A 16,630-nucleotide genomic window follows, 5' to 3' on the forward strand; every position below is an offset into this window, starting at 1 on the left:
TGACACCTTACAGTGGGTACGGAAAGTATTCAGACACCTTTACATTTTTCACCCTGTTTCATTGCAGCCATTTGGTAAATTAAAAAGTTTTTTCTCATTAATGTACACTCTGTACCCCATCTTGACTGAAAAAAAGCAGAAATGTAGTAATGTTTGCAAATTTAATAAAAAAGAAAAACTGAAATATCACATGGTCATAAGTATTCAGACTCTTTGCTCAGACTCATATTTAAGTCACATGCTGTCCATTTCCTTGTGATCCTCCTTGAGATTGTTCTACTCCTTCATTGGAGTCAGCTGTGTTTAATTAAACTGATAGGACTTGATTTGGAAAGGCACACACCTGTCTATATAAGACCTCACAGCTCACAGTGCATGTCAGACCAAATGAGAATCATGAGGTCAAAGGAACTGGCCAAGGAACTCAGAGACAGAATTGTGGCAAGGCACAGATCTGGCCAAGGTTACAAAAGAATTTCTACAGTACTCAAGGTTCCTAAGAACACAGCGGCCTCCAAAATCCTTATATGGAAGAAGTTTGGGATCACCAGAAGTCTTCCTAGACCTGGCCGTCCAGCCAAACTGAGCAATCGTGGGAGAAGAGCCTTGTTTAGAGATTTAAAGAAGAACCCCAAGATCACTGTGGCTGAGCTCCTTAGATGCAGTAGGGAGATGGGAGAAAGTTCCGCAAAGTCAACTATCACTGCAGCCCTCCACCAGTCAGGCCTTTATGGCCTCAGTGCAAGACATATGAAAGCCCACATAGAGTGAGCTAAAAAACACATGAAGGACCCCCAGAATATGAGAAATAAGATTCTCTGGTCTGATGAGATGAAGATAGACCTTTTTGGTGATAATTCTAAGCGGTATGTGTGGAGAAAACCAGGCACTGCTCATCACATGCCCAATACAATCCCAACAGTGAAACATGGTGGTGGCAGCTTCATGCTATGGGGATGTTTTTCAGCTGCAGGGACAGGACGACTGGTTGCCATTGAAGGAAACATGAATGCGGCCAAGTACAAAGAGATCCTGGATGAAAACCTCTTCCAGAGTGCTCTGGACCTCAGACTTGGCCGAAGGTTCACCTTTCAACAAGACAATGACCCTAACCACACAGCTAAAATAACAAAGGAGTGGCTTCAGAACAACTCTGTGACCATTCTTGACTGGCCCAGCCAGAGCCCTGACCTAAACCCAATTGAGCATCTGGAGAGACCTGAAAATGGCTGTCCACCAACGTTCACCATCCAACCTGACGGAACTGGAGAGGATCTGCAAGGAAGATTGCAGAGGATCCCCAAATCCAGGTGTGAAAAACTCATTGCATCATTCCCAAGAAGACTCATGGCTGTACTAGCTCAAAAGGTGCTTCTACTCAATACTGAGCAAAGGGTCTGAATACTTATGACCTTATGATATTTTAGTTTTTCTTTTTTTAATTAATTTGCAAAAATTTCTACATTTCTGTTTTTCAGTCAAGATGGGGTGCAGAGTGTATATGAATGAGAAAAAAAGGAACTTTTTTGAATTTACCAAATGGCTGCAATGAAACAAAGGGGTCTGAATACTTTCCGTACCCACTGTGTATACAGTACTGGGATATTCCAAAATAAGTGGTTCTCTAGAGACTTATTCGGTGATTACAGTCAGATTGATGGCGACACATGTGACGTCTATACCACCACTATTGGTTCCGCTTACACCTGTTATGTTCTTGGACCATTTTGTTTTGATTTTGTGACCAGATAATTGCAGGAATGGATAAAACACCAATGATTCCTAGACAGATCTGTCTTGTACTCTGCTCTGGTGGTATAGACGAGACTTAAGTGACAGATAGTGATGAAAGCAAGTGCTCGTTACTCGAGTTTGCCGAGGGTACGCACTGAGTATCGCGGGTGCTTGATTGACATGTTGAAGTCCCCGCACCTGCAATGTTTTGCAGCTTTTAGACAATCACAAGATGTGCGTATTTCCGGACATACACAGGCAATCCCGACATATTTTGAGGCTGTTTAATAGCTGCAAAACATGAGGCTATAGGGACTCAAACATGTCACTCAAGCACCCGCGATACTCAGTGCGTACCCGAGCAAACTCAAGTAACGAGCACTTGCGCTCATCACTAGTGCCAGGCAATGCTCCCTGGGAAAAAGATATGTAAATTAGCTCTCCAACAGGGGTGAAAAAAGCCGGTTCTTTAATGTATTGTAGGTAGCTGCTCCAGAAGTCAATGTCCGACCCTTCAATGAGCCTTGGAATAAGTCTAAGGACATTATACCAAACCAAGGTCTTCTCCTCCACCAAAAAAATAAATCATCCATCCACAGCCAGCTGTTTCATGGTTCTGGTTCTTCTGGTTACAGAGCTAATCCACGTTCTCCATTCGGCAAAGGACACAACTTGTGTTTCGCTGTCATACATTTTGTGTAATTTGAGATGATAAAAAAAAATAATGAACATTTTTAGACAATAGATCCATAGATTGATAATGACACAGTGAGTCTCCGAGACCCGGCTTTGCAGATTGGTGCATGGACACATGATTTTTGCAATTCAGTTTCAATAAAAATTTTGACCGTTTCCTTACATAAGTCTGTCTGCAGAATGAGATTAACTAAGGGAATGTGAAGAGGTTTTTTCTCTTTACTCGAGTGAATCCTCTCCAAAATCCTTTTAAAGAAATGAAGAGATTTTGAAAAACGCCCAGTGGAAAAACTAAAAAGCATGTCAGTTCTTTGAAGAGGATGGTGAAGGAAACCTCTCCAAACTAGGCGCCATTCAATCATAAGGCCGCAAAGAACGCTTCAGGGACAAAAACTACGTTTTTACTAAAACTCTTGAAAATGCTTCAGGGAAAGAAAACCCAATGCTGATGAACCTTCATGAGATCACAAATCAGAGACACTCACTGATGGGTTCATACAATACAGGAGACTATAGGGGGCAAATGTTCAAATAAAATCCAATTGTAAAAAGAAACGAGGATTCCGATATTTACTGGGGTGTAAAGCTGCTGAACATTGATATATGTGGAAATCCCGCCATCTACTAACGGCGGCCATGTCTGATGATTCTTTGGAATATACTGGATTTCAGGTGTAATCGTTTCTAATGCAAAATCAGTAGTATGTCTCCAAATACCGAGTAACATTTCTAATATTCATCATCTCATGATTCTCTTTAAGTCACTTTTCTGTTTATACCTCGTGGTATTCGCTGACATCTTTGTGCCAAATTCATACAATGTTATGGACCTGATTCATCATCTGAGCTGTTTTTTTTTAAAGTCATTTTTTTCCCTGAATTCATCAAAATGGTGCACACAGTTCTCAAAATTTGAGCAGTTATATATTTAAAATATATATATATATATATATATATATATATATATATATATATATATATATATATATATATTCTTTTTCTGTGTTTAACCATTTTTGCAACTTTTTTTTTTTTTTTAGAGTAAACAAATGCTCCAAAAATTTGGTGATGTAAACAAAATCCCTCCAGGGGCGGACTTGATGGAGCGCATATTACAAGAAATGTTGCAACTTTTGGAAAAGTTACAAATGAAGAATCAGGCAAAAACATCTGAAAATTCTAAACTCTGCCCAAAGTGGAGAAATAATAAAAAACAAACAAAAAAAACAAAATAAACCAGGAGAACTCTAAAATGGCGCAAGTGAAAAAAGATGAATTTGGTGCAAACCAAAAATAAGTGCACAAAACCCCAAAAAATTGACAAGAAAAAACAGACAGGTGTGAACAAAATAATGAATGTGGCCCTAAGTCTCGATAGGTCATGTTCCTACATAATATCTCAGCAGTTCCCGTCCCGGTAGATTAGCGGATACCTATCGCCACCTAGTGGACTGATAGTGTGTTACATTTTGGTCAGGGATACCAAGAGCGTTCTGTGACCGGACATTAATGATCTGTACACACCCTGTGAGTGGAGCTGCTCAGCCATATAAAGAGGTAGCTGTGTAGAAACATAAAGGTGATGATATGTTATGTAAATGAGCAGCTATAGTAGACGGAGCCAATGGAGAAGTGGTGTTGGTGCCACCATTTCTGGGGGTAGAAAAAGCAGATGCTGATGAGCGAGCGTGCTCTGATACGGCGTTATCTCAGCATGCTTGTGTCCTAATCGAGTATTTTCGTTGTGTTCGAAAAATATGCTCGAGTCCCTGCGGCTGCATGTCTCGCGTCTGTTCAACAGCCACAACACATGCGCGGATTGCATAACAAACAGACAATCACTACATGTGTTGTGTTTGTTGAACAGCTGCGGCGACTCAAGCAAATTTTTCGAGCATGCCGAAAATACTGGATTAGGATACAAGCATGCTGAGATAACATCTTATCCAAGCACGCTCGCTCATCACTAAAAGCAGATTCTTTCTCTAATCTCAGACGTCGGCTGTAACTTATTACGTGTTTCCAGTTTCTATTATTACAACCTGGAACAAAAAGTGCTGTGAGAACAGAGCAGAGATAAGCTACCAACAATTATGGCGGAACCAAACTCCTGCAGCGAGAAAAGAGTGCCAAAGAACCCTGGGATTTTAATTTCCCAGACACCAGAGCACCCCATGATGCCGACACAAAGTATAGCAGATAGCTGGCAGCCTTAAGCCCCGATACAGCAGAGAGAGAAGTGCAGTGCGACCGGTGCGGTGCCGGTAGGGGAGATGCGGCCGGTGCGGTGCCGGTAGGGGAGATGCGACCGCTGCGGTGCCGGTAGGGGAGATGCGACCGCTGCGGTGCCGGTAGGGGAGATGCGACCGCTGCGGTGCCGGTAGGGGAGATGCGACCGCTGCGGTGCCGGTAGGGGAGATGCGACCGCTGCGGTGCCGGTAGGGGAGATGCGACCGCTGCGGTGCCGGTAGGGGAGACGCGACCGCTGCGGTGCCGGTAGGGGAGATGCGGCTGGCTACAAACAGGTAAACGACACGTAAACAAGGAGATGCAGTAAAACCAGACACAGCTCATATGTCAGAGAGCGGCTAAAATGGGCTCTTCCCGGCTTGTTTCCAGACTTCGTTGGCACCTTTAATGGTTTCCCTCTTCACGCACTTCCAGTAGCCTTGTAGTCCCTGCTGTTGCGGGGCGTGCTGGGGAGAAATGAAGAGCTCACATAGTCAATTTATTCACAGCAAATGTTGTCCTTCTCTTCGCTCAACGCACATTCTTATACTACAACTCTCACTATTGTTACTGTGTTTTTATTCTTAGTGGAATGCCGCCAAATCATGCCCCGGTGTTATGTAGCGAGGACGAGCGCAGCGTGGTTTATTCCGGTCTAAGTCCTTTGGAATCTAAGGCTATCGGCACATGATGGATTTTTTCAGAAGGATTTATCTCGAAAACCTGACCGAAAAAGTGACCGGAAAACGCTCAAAAGAATGAACATAGAATATCTATGTATAGACGACTGCTGTTCAGGATTTTTAACCACTTCAGGTTTCCAAAAACACCAAGCAGTTATAAGAAGAGTCCCGGCCGTTCTTTACGAGTTTTCTGCTCTGAAGACGCTTCGTATTTTACAATAGAAGACAATAGGAAAAGCTCTAAAGATGTCCAGTTCTGTTTTTGAACATTTTGTCAGCGTTTTTGCTCAATTAATTGGCAGTAGTTTCTTTATTGAATGGAGGTTAAAAAAAAAAAAAAAAGGAAAACACCAGTAGGTAAAGATGCCATAAAATATGCAAAAAAATGCAAATGGCCAAAGACAACAAAAAGTGCTCAGGAAATGGCGCAAAGAAAACGCTATAAAAGATGCTTCAGATGCACAAACCCTAATAAGAAAATCCTTTGTATAAGGGCTCGTTCACACTGGAGAGTCGTCAGCGTGTAACTTGGACGAGTGCGATGTGATGTTTCACCGGATAGCACTCTGACCAATGCTGCACTATGGAGCAGCGCCGACTAACGCTTTTATCTGCAGGCTGCGATAATATACCCGGCTGTAACAGAGCAGGAAAGCAGCGATAGATGCCGCCGCCTGTGGTTCATTTTTGGATTTACTTCTTTTAAGAGCCATACTTTTTTTCATGTCGGCATTAAGCTAAATGAGAGTTTGCTTGTCACAGAATAAGCTGACTTTATTTATATTATTTATTTTTTACTGAAAAACATGAAAAAAAAATCTAATTGTGTTAAATGGTGAATAAAGCACAATTCTGCCACTTTTTTTTGCGTTTCACTTTTATGGAGTTCAGTGTCTGGTAAAAAACGTCCTGCTAATATTCTTCAGGTATGTACAATTATGGCAATAGTAAACATAAATATATTTAATAGGTTAAGAAAATTTCAGATCTGAAAAAACCCAAAAAATTAGAGAAAAAAAAAATTTGTAGTTGGGTTTGCGTTGCCATTTTCTGAGACCCATAACTTTTTTCACTTTTCCATTTTTTTGGGGAAGGCGGACGTGAGCTGTCGCTTTTATTGAACCTATTTAGTATGCAACATAATGTTTTGTGTTTTTTTTTTTTTTTATTTCAGGAGCATTGATGTTATTTTTTTGTCCTTGGGATTGTTTTTCTTTACACAATTTATTGTACAAGTTAATTAATTTTATACTTTCATAAATTGGACTTTTATGATACCACATAGGTTTATTCTACCATCTTGTTTATTTTTACATTGGTAAAAAAGGAGGTGATTTAAACTTATGGTTTTTTTTTTAATATTTTAATAGATATTTTTTAAATTACTTTTTCCTTACGGTTTTAGTTTCCCTTTGGGGACTTGATCTTGCGATCAGCATTTTAGTATATAGTAAAAATTATGACCTCCTATTAAGGGCAGTCACAGACGGGGCTTCATGGGAGTACAAATATTTTGGCGACTGGGGCCTTCAGTAGTGTAATGGTGGTGTGACGTTGCAATGAGCGCCAGACTGCACATAACATTATTTGATTTCCACTGTCAAAAATTGTTAGTGATATATAAGGGGTTAAACATCAGTGATCAGTTAGCTGCAGTTGCTGGCTGTGCAATACAGCCGGCACCTACCTTTCCGTACACCCAACATGGGACGTAACGGGATGTTCTTGGTCATGAGTGAGTTAAATACACACGTGGTCAAAATTGTTTGTACCCCTCGTTTAATGACAGAAAAACCCACAATGGTCACAGAAATAACTTGAATCTGACAAAAGTAATAATAAATAAAAGCAATGTCTGACTTTCATTTGTTCATTTTCATAGATCTTTTATTTATTATTACTTTTGTCAGATTCTAGTTATTTCTGGGACCATTGTGGGTTTTTCTGTCATTAAACGAGGGGTACCAACAATTTTGACCACGTGTGTAAATCCATACCCATACCTGAATATGTGGCATCTTCCTGAGAAATAATAATTTGCTATTGCTCCTGTATATAAATACAGCACCATACCATAAATTACCTTTAATCCTCGGTGGAGCCGATTCTTCAGAACACCTAAAAATTCTCCATGGCTTAAACAATTGTCTCCATCAAGATCAAATATCTTAAAGACGGTGTCCAGAACGTTTTCCGATAATTCCTGTCCTGTTGCCACTTTCACTGCTCGCTTAAATTCAGCTGGTGGAAATAATAAGAAATGTATATGAGCAAAGAAAAAGAAACAGGATGAGTTGTAGTTTGGAATAACACCATTCATTTTACCCCAAAATTCACTGGAAAACAGGAAAAAAAAATTCCATGTGCGATGAAATTTTGTAAAAAAAAATGCAATTCCACAGAGTATTATTGGGTTTTTTGATTTTACGGTATTCATTCTGTTGGAAAAATGACTGAATCATGATTCTACAGGTAAGAACAATTACGGCGATGCCAATCTTGCATAGATTCTTTTTCTTCTTCTTCATATAAATCACGGTGCTAGCAGGTAGCAGGGATCTCACTGCAGCTCAGTCCGCCTGGAAACGCAGCGTCAGTGACCGGAGGTAACCTCTATGACGTCACCGCCGGTCACTGACGCTGCCCTCGCAGCAGCTCATTCACCAGTGGTTCTCAGCCTGGACGGTCGCATCTTGGCACCATCCAGGTTGAAAACTAATTATCCCTCAGATAGGTGAGATATTTTTTTTTAAATTTTTGTTTTATTACAGGAGAACGAGGGCTTCGGTGGAATTAGGTGTTAGGTGAATATAACTGTTTATTTTGTAAATAAAAATGGAAAAGTGTGTCTTGTTTTATTTCTAATAAAGCGCTTTATTCTGGCTGTGTCTTTAATTACCATATAACTATAGGATTAGTAATGGATAAGTGTCTTATAGATAATCTTCATTACTAAGCCATGGGCTTGATGTCACCAGACAATACAAAGGTGACATTAACCCCACAAATATGAACCCCACTTGCCACCGCTACAGGGCCGGGCAAAGCACCAGAACATCTAATAGATGTGCCTTTTCTGGACAGCTGCGGGTTGCAATTTTTAGGCTGGGGGAGCCAATATCCATGGCCCCTTTCCAGCCTAAGAATACCAGCCCCCAGCTGTGAGCTTTAGCAAGGCTGGTTGTCAAAAATCGTGGGGGAATCCCAAGCCGTTTTTTAAATTATATATTTAAATAATTAAAAAAACAAACAAAAAAAAACAGCATGGGGACCCTTCTATTCTTGATAACCAACCTGGCTGAAGCTGAGGGTTGCAGCCCCCAGCTGTGAGTTTTGCATGGCTGGTTATAGAAAATACAGGGGAACCCATGCCGTTTTATTCATTTATTAATAGCGCAGGCGGCGTCTGATGAACACCCCCTTCATCCGCTCCTGCTGTCACTGTTATTAGCGGCAGCAGTGGTAGACTGATGGGAGTAATAGTCCAATCAGCCGCCGCCTGCTGTCTCTTATCACTTAAATGTAACTTATTATTCTCCCCTGGTCGCGCCGATCGTCGGCAGAGCAGGGGTGAATGATGAGAGCCATGTTCAGTACTCAGTGCTGGGGAACAGCGCTTACTGTAACGCTTCTTCCCCGGAGCCGATGTATGTCACATGGATGACATCCATGTGTGTTCTTTATGTGCACGTGTGCGGGACGTTTTGTGGTTCGTGCTGACATTAAAAAAACAGTGAAGGAACAGATGATTGGCCTCGGGGAGACCAAAACATCCAACACCGCAGAGACACCATCACGTGTTTCTCAACGCAGTGATCCAGAACACTGCCCCCATCCCTTATGGGAAATATGCAAATGCATGTAGGATAGCTGCGGAGACACCATCACGTGTTTCTCGACGCAAGCAGTGAATAGCCAGACCTTTCCCCGGGAAGGAACAACCACGGGAAGGGCAGCATCCAATAAAGGAAAACATCCAATACAGGAAAACCACCTATGCCAAGCATGGTATCCATCCACAGACAGCTGTTTCGGGGTGTTTGCCCCTCATCAGTGTGGAGTAGGAATCTGGCTATTAGGAGCAGTGCCTAGTAAAAGGCTGTGAAGGAACAGATGATTGGCCTCGGGGAGACCAAAACATCCAACACCGCGGAGACACCATCACATGTTTCTCAACGCAGTGATCCAGAACACTGCCCCCATCCCTTATGGGAAATATGCAAATGCATGTAGGATAGCTGCGGAGACACCATCACGTGTTCCTGTATTGGATGTTTTCCTTTATTGGATGCTGCCCTTCCCATGGTTGTTCCTTCCCGGGGAAAGGTCTGGCTATTCACTGCTTGCGTCGAGAAACACGTGATGGTGTCTCCGCAGCTATCCTACATGCATTTGCATATTTCCCATAAGGGATGGGGGCAGTGTTCTGGATCACTGCGTTGAGAAACACGTGATGGTGTCTCCGCGGTGTTGGATGTTTTGGTCTCCCCGAGGCCAATCATCTGTTCCTTCACAGCCTTTTACTAGGCACTGCTCCTAATAGCCAGATTCCTACTCCACACTGATGAGGGGCAAACACCCCGAAACAGCTGTCTGTGGATGGATACCATGCTTGGCATAGGTGGTTTTCCTGTATTGGATGTTTTCCTTTATTGGATGCTGCCCTTCCCGTGGTTGTTCCTTCCCGGGGAAAGGTCTGGCTATTCACTGCTTGCGTCGAGAAACACGTGATGGTGTCTCCGCAGCTATCCTACATGCATTTGCATATTTCCCATAAGGGATGGGGGCAGTGTTCTGGATCACTGCGTTGAGAAACACGTGATGGTGTCTCCGCGGTGTTGGATGTTTTGGTCTCCCCGAGGCCAATCATCTGTTCCTTCACAGCCTTTTACTAGGCACTGCTCCTAATAGCCAGATTCCTACTCCACACTGATGAGGGGCAAACACCCCGAAACAGCTGTCTGTGGATGGATACCATGCTTGGCATAGGTGGTTTTCCTGTATTGGATGTTTTCCTTTATTGGATGCTGCCCTTCCCGTGGTTGTTCCTTCCCGGGGAAAGGTCTGGCTATTCACTGCTTGCGTTGAGAAACACGTGATCGTGTCTCCGCAGCTATCCTACATGCATTGATATTAAAAAAACAGACATGTCAGCGTGTTTTGCAAACGGACACATGGTCCGTGGAAACACACGTGCACAGACCAATTCACTTGAATAAGCAAATAGCGCTCCGTTCCTCTCGAGTCTCTCCGTATGGCTAAGTAGTACTGTACAGCCACATATGGGGTATTGCCACGTTCAGTAGAAATTGTGGGACAAATTTTGGTGCCATTTTTACCCACTTCTTGTGTGAAAATGTAAAATGTTTGGCTAAAACAAAATTTTGGTGGTAAAAATGTAGTTATTTTGTCTTCACTGCCCAATGATATAAAATTCTGTAATACATCCATGGTGTCAATATGATCACTGCACCCCTAGATGAATTCATTGAGAGATGTAGTTTGTAAAATGGGGGGTCACTTATGGGGGTTCTGCTGTTCTCGCACCTCGCAAGCTCTCCCAGTGGGTCATGGCACCTGCAAACCATAACTGTAAAATCTGGCGCTCCTTGCCTTCTGAGCTTTTCATTGTGCTTAAAAAATATTTATCGATTACATGTAGGGTATTGGCGCACTCTGGAAAAAATGGACCTCAGTTTGTTGTAAAAAAAAATCCTAATAGCCCTTAGAAAAATTTAAAACTTGGGGCGAAAACAACATTTTAGTGTTAAAAATATAATTTATTCTTTCTTCACCGCTCAGTGGTATAAAATTCTGTGAGGCACATGAGGTGTCAATATAATCACTGCACCCCTAGATGAATTCATTGGGGAGTGTAGTTTGTAAAATGAGTTCACATATAGGGGGTTTCGGTTGTTCTAGCACCTCAGGGGCTCTGCCAATATGACATGATTTTTTATTTTCACAGCTGTATTTTATAAACTTCTGTGAAGCACTTGTTGGTTCTAGGTGCTCACCACACATCTAGATAAGTTCCTTAGGGGGTCTAGTTTCCAAAATGGGGTCACTTGTGGGGGGTTTCCACTGTTTGGGCACATCAGGGGCTCTGGAAACGCGACATGGCGTCCTATATCAATTCCAGCCAATTTTAAGTTGAAAAAGTCAAACGGTGCTCCTTCCCTTCCGAGCTCTGCCATGCGCCCAAACAGTGGTTTACCACCACACATGGGGTATTGGCGTACTCAGGACAAATTGGACAACAACTTTTGGGGTCCAATCTCTCCTGTTACCCTTGGGAAAATAAAAAAAATTGGATCTGAAGTAAATTTTTTGTGGAAAAAAGTTAAATGTTCTTTTTTTTTTTAAACATTCCAAAATTTCCTGTGAAGCACCTGAAGGGTTAATAAACTTCTTGAATGTGGTTTTGAGCACCTTGAGGGGTGCAGTTTTTAGAATGGTGTCACACTTGGGTATCTTCTATCATATAGACCCCTCAAAATGACTTCAAATGAGATGTGGTCCCTAAAAAAAATGGTGTTGTAAAAATGAGAAATTGCTGGTCAACTTTTAACCCATATAACTCCCTAACAAAAAAAATATTTTGGTTCCAAAATTGTGCTGATGTAAAGTAGACATGTGGGAAATGTTACATATTAAGTATTTTGTGTGACATATCTCTGTGATTTAAGGGCATAAAAATTCAAAGTTGGAAAATTGCGAAACTTTCAAAATTTTCACAAAATTTACGTTTTTTTTCACAAATAAACAAAAGTCATATCAAAGAAATTTTACCACTATCATAAAGTACAATATGTCATGAAAAAAAAAATCTCAGAATCATCAGGATCCGTTGAAGCGTTCCAGAGTTATATCCTCATAAAGGGACAGTGGTCAGAATTGTAAAAATTGTCCCGGTCATTAACGTGCAAACCACCCTTGGGGGTAAAGGGGTTAAGAAGCAAATGAACAATAGAATAAAATGCCGATGCTTTACAGAAGCAGATCGCGAAGTGTCTATATTTACAGCGCTGTTGGTAATGGGGCAACGAGCGTCTGTTCCAGTAAACTGCACTCACTGGGGCCGTACTTCCCAGGCGGGATAGCCCCCGTACCATGGCCTGACACTTACCCAGTTTCACTGCTTTGTTTGCCACACTAAACATCTTCATGGTGATGGAGAAATCTTCCAGATTATTCATGAAGTGATAAAATGTCTTGAATTCCTCTATGCTGATACTCTGAAATGCCAAACGACACGTCAAAATCAGAGCAAAAAAAAAATGAAAATGGCTAGAGGCCAGACTAATATCGCTCACTAGGAAGCACAGTATTCCTGCTAAGCATGGGCACAGCTGGCAAGTCCATTCTCAGACCTCTCTGCACACATCTGATCAATCTATACTGATTTTTATCTGACCTCTACCAATAACATACTACAACTCCATGTGCTTAAAGGGGGTTTTACTCCAATTTCTTAAAAGGGGTATTCCCATATCCAAGGTCCTCTCCCAATATGTAGTAGGTAAAATAGTAATAATATTAGCAAATATCGTATATACTCGTGTATAAGCCAAGTTTTTCAGCACATTTTTTGTGCTGAAAACGCCCCCCTCGGCTTTTACTCGAGGCAGGAGCCGGCAGCGGCTGCTGACACTGTGCCTGCTGCTAAAGAGAAATGAATATTCGCTGCGCTGGCAATGAATATTCATTTCTCTGTAATAGCGCACACAGTGTCAGCAGCAGCTGCCGGCTTCCTGCAGCGGCCGGGAGATCACGTGTACCCGCTACTTAAGAGAAATGAATATTCACCTCTCTCCACTCCCATGGGAGTGAAGAGAAGTGAATATTCATTTCTCATAAGTAGCAAGCACTTGTGACCGCCCGGCAGAGGCTGACACTGTGCGCGCTACTTAATAGCAATGAATACTCACTGCCCTCCATGCACATAGCTGCGGCGTGGAAATCTGTGAGTATTCCGGCATCTGTCCTCTGCTTGTAAGCAGCGCATGACGTCACTGCCATGCTCTGCTTACAAGCATAAGTCAGCTGCTGGCACCGGAACAAGACGCTGCGAGGGAGCACAAGAAGGTAAGTAGGATGTTTGTTTTTTTTTACATGTTTTTTTGATGGAGGCAATGCATACAAGGATGGGGATGAGGAGCCATGCATACAAGGATAGGAATAAGGAGCCATGCATACAAGGATAGGGATGAGGAGCCATGCATACCAGGATAGGGATGAGGAGCCATGCATACCAGGATAGGGATGAGGAGCCATGCATACCAGGATAGGGATGAGGAGCCATGCATACCAGGATAGGGATGAAGTGTCATGCAGATAAGGATAGGGCTGAGGAGCCATGCAGATAAGGATGGGAATAAGGAGCCATGCATAGAAGGATAGCGATGAAGAGCCATGCATATGAGGATAGGGATGAGGAGCCATGTATACCAGGATAGGGATGAGGAGCCATGTATACCAGGATAGGGATGAGGAGCCATGTATACCAGGATAGGGATGAAGAACCATGCATACGAGGATAGGGATGAGGATCCATGCATACGAGGATAGGGATGAGGAGCCATGCATACGAGGATAGGGATGAGGAGCCATGCATACGAGGATAGGGATGAGGAGCCATGCATACGAGGATAGGGATGAGGAGCCATGTGTAGAAGGATAGCGATGAAGAGCCATGCATATGAGGATAGGGATGAGGAGTCATGAATACCAGGATAGCGATGAGGAGCCATGCATACCAGGATAGGGATGAGGAGCCATGCATACCAGGATAGGGATGAGGAGCCATGCATACCAGGATAGGGATGAGGAGCCATGCATACCAGGATAGTGATGAGGAGCCATGCATACCAGGATAGGGATGAGGAGCCATGCATACCAGGATAGTGATGAGCAGCCATGCATATGAGGATAGGGATGAGGAGCCATGCATACCAGGATAGGGATGAGGAGCCATGCATACCAGGATAGGGATGAGGAGCCATGCATACCAGGATAGGGATGAGGAGCCATGCATACCAGGATAGGGATGAGGAGCCATGCATACCAGGATAGGGATGAGGAGCCATGCATACCAGGATAGGGATGAGGAGCCATGCATACCAGGATAGCGATGAGCAGCCATGCATATGAGGATAGGGATGAGGAGCCATGCATACCAGGATAGCGATGAGGAGCCATGCATATGAGGATAGGGATGAGGAGCCATGCATACCAGGATAGGGATGAGGAGCCATGCATACCAGGATAGGGATGAGGAGCCATGCATACCAGGATAGCGATGAGGGGACAATGGTTACCCGGCTTATACTCAAGTCAATAAGTTTTCCCAGTTTCTTGTGGTAAAATTGGGTACCTCGGCTTATACGCGGGTCGGCTTATACTTGAGCATATATGGTACCTCCAATTAGAAATGTAGTATAGTTTTTCTGATCGCTATGTCGCTTTTCTCATGGGCAGGCATTGCAGGACCTTAGGTATCTATGGTTACAACCACTAGCTAGCAACTGTCACTTTATCAGTGGTTGTAAGCATGGATACCTAAGGTCTTGCAAAAAAGAAGGAAAGAGACACAGTAAATCAGAAAAACTATACTACATTTCTAATTGTAGATATTTTCTAATATTATTACTCCTACTACATATTGGGATAGAATATGGGAGATGGGAATACCCCATTAAGTTTACATATGACCACAGTATTGTTAAAACTAAACTAAAATATTGCATATGCTTCTCTTTTAATCCCCCACGGCTCCTTTGTCCCACTGGCCATGTCCCCTGTCGGTCTCTTCTACTTCTCTTCCAATATGGTCGACATTTCGTAGCTGCAGCCAATCGCCGAGGAAACTTGTTCAAGCAAAGGAGAGTAGACTGGTGGGAGGGAGAAGCGGTAACCATGCTGTGGCCATATGAAAAGTTAAAGGAAGGGGCGGAACACCCCTTTAAAGGGAATCTGTCACCCCATTTTTTGCCTATAAGCTGCACGGACATCGAGATTACGCTGCTGACTCCAGCGGAAACTGGCAAGATGTCAATTCATGCTGTAGGTTTTACTATGGCTTTCACCCTTTAGACTACAAAGGGTAAAGTTTTTGGCAAATTTGCAGCATAATTTGTTTCAGCCGCTGTGGATTTCTCCGCAGATCTTCCTCTGGGGATATTGTCCGTGTAAATACACCTTTACAGTCCGGCCTATTGTGTGCACTCATGACTCAATGTACTAAGAAACTATTCGGCACCGGATTGTAAGCGCTTTTTAGATTTCCCCTGGTCTGTGCCGGTGATCTCACTCCTTTTCACCAATATTTGGGTTATTAGAAACCTAAAACACAGAGCCCGGTTTACTAGAACCAACTCAGCAGCAGCTTAGCTCACCTCTCCTGGAGGGATCCTGGTCTTCACGTTATGCCAGTAGATGTCATTGTCCTCCTCGTCAGTAAAGAAAAGGAGCCACTCGGCAAAATCCTCCTTCCGCATGAAGTCCAAGCCCTTTGAGAACTGTGCGAATTCCATCTCCTGAACTTCTGTCTGCAGATTCTCCATAAACCTGAAATACAGGCAAGAATTACTTGAAGGAAAGGGAGGCTGAAGATGGCTCTCTCCTGTCTCACTATTGTGCCAACTACGGGAGACATTTATCACACATATGTAATTGTAATAAAACTTTATTTTAAGGATTGTCTAAAATCATCAGCTTTTGCCATTGCAGCCAAAGCTCGGTACATTGGACCACCACGAAAAAAATAATTCAGTAGGTCAAGGAGTCACATAAATTCTTAGATGTCAGAAACGCTGGCTTCATAAGTTTGGTGACCATCCCATCCCATGTATATATCTAAAAAAAAGCTGATGTGAACTGATAAATCGATGTACTGTATTCAGTCAGTCTAACAGTGGTGGCTGATCTAGAGCTTGTAAGCGCTGCTCTGAAGTTCGATCTAGAGCTTGCAAGCGCTGCTGTGAAGTTCATCAGATCACTGGATGAGATCTCTGTAAAGCGGTCTCTGTTTGTTAGGCAATCCCTGCATGTGTTGTGGTTGTTGAACAGTCGCGAGACATGCAGTCGCGGGGACTCGAATATATGTTTCGAGCACGCTGAAGACACTCAACTAGCACCTGAGCATGCTAAGATAACACCTTACCAGAGCAGGTTTGCTCATCACTAGTCATTGTCCCTGGTACCAGAGTTGAGTCTTTGGTGCTGCCTCCGGTGTCCGGTATTGGCAACTACACTGATGTCCGTCAACAGCAACACCACCAATCAGT

At 43.0% G+C, this 16,630-nt stretch overlaps 1 protein-coding gene across 1 annotated transcript in view; it reads right to left on the reverse strand.

Annotated features, from left to right (window-relative positions):
* Positions 1-4,826: 4,826 nt before the first annotated feature.
* Positions 4,827-16,630, reverse strand: part of MICU2 (mitochondrial calcium uptake 2) — a 303,165-nt gene continuing 291,361 nt past the window's right edge. Inside the window, exons 9-12 of the mRNA XM_077298382.1 lie at positions 15,740-15,911; positions 12,472-12,580; positions 7,426-7,583; positions 4,827-5,126 (exon numbers count right to left, since the gene is read on the reverse strand). Coding sequence (XP_077154497.1) covers positions 5,019-5,126; positions 7,426-7,583; positions 12,472-12,580; positions 15,740-15,911 — 547 coding nt within the window. The 3' untranslated portion in view covers positions 4,827-5,018. The remainder of the gene's footprint in view (positions 5,127-7,425; positions 7,584-12,471; positions 12,581-15,739; positions 15,912-16,630) is intronic.

The sequence above is a fragment of the Ranitomeya variabilis genome, chromosome 3, assembly GCF_051348905.1.
Source record: "Ranitomeya variabilis isolate aRanVar5 chromosome 3, aRanVar5.hap1, whole genome shotgun sequence".
Taxonomy (NCBI): domain Eukaryota; kingdom Metazoa; phylum Chordata; class Amphibia; order Anura; family Dendrobatidae; genus Ranitomeya; species Ranitomeya variabilis.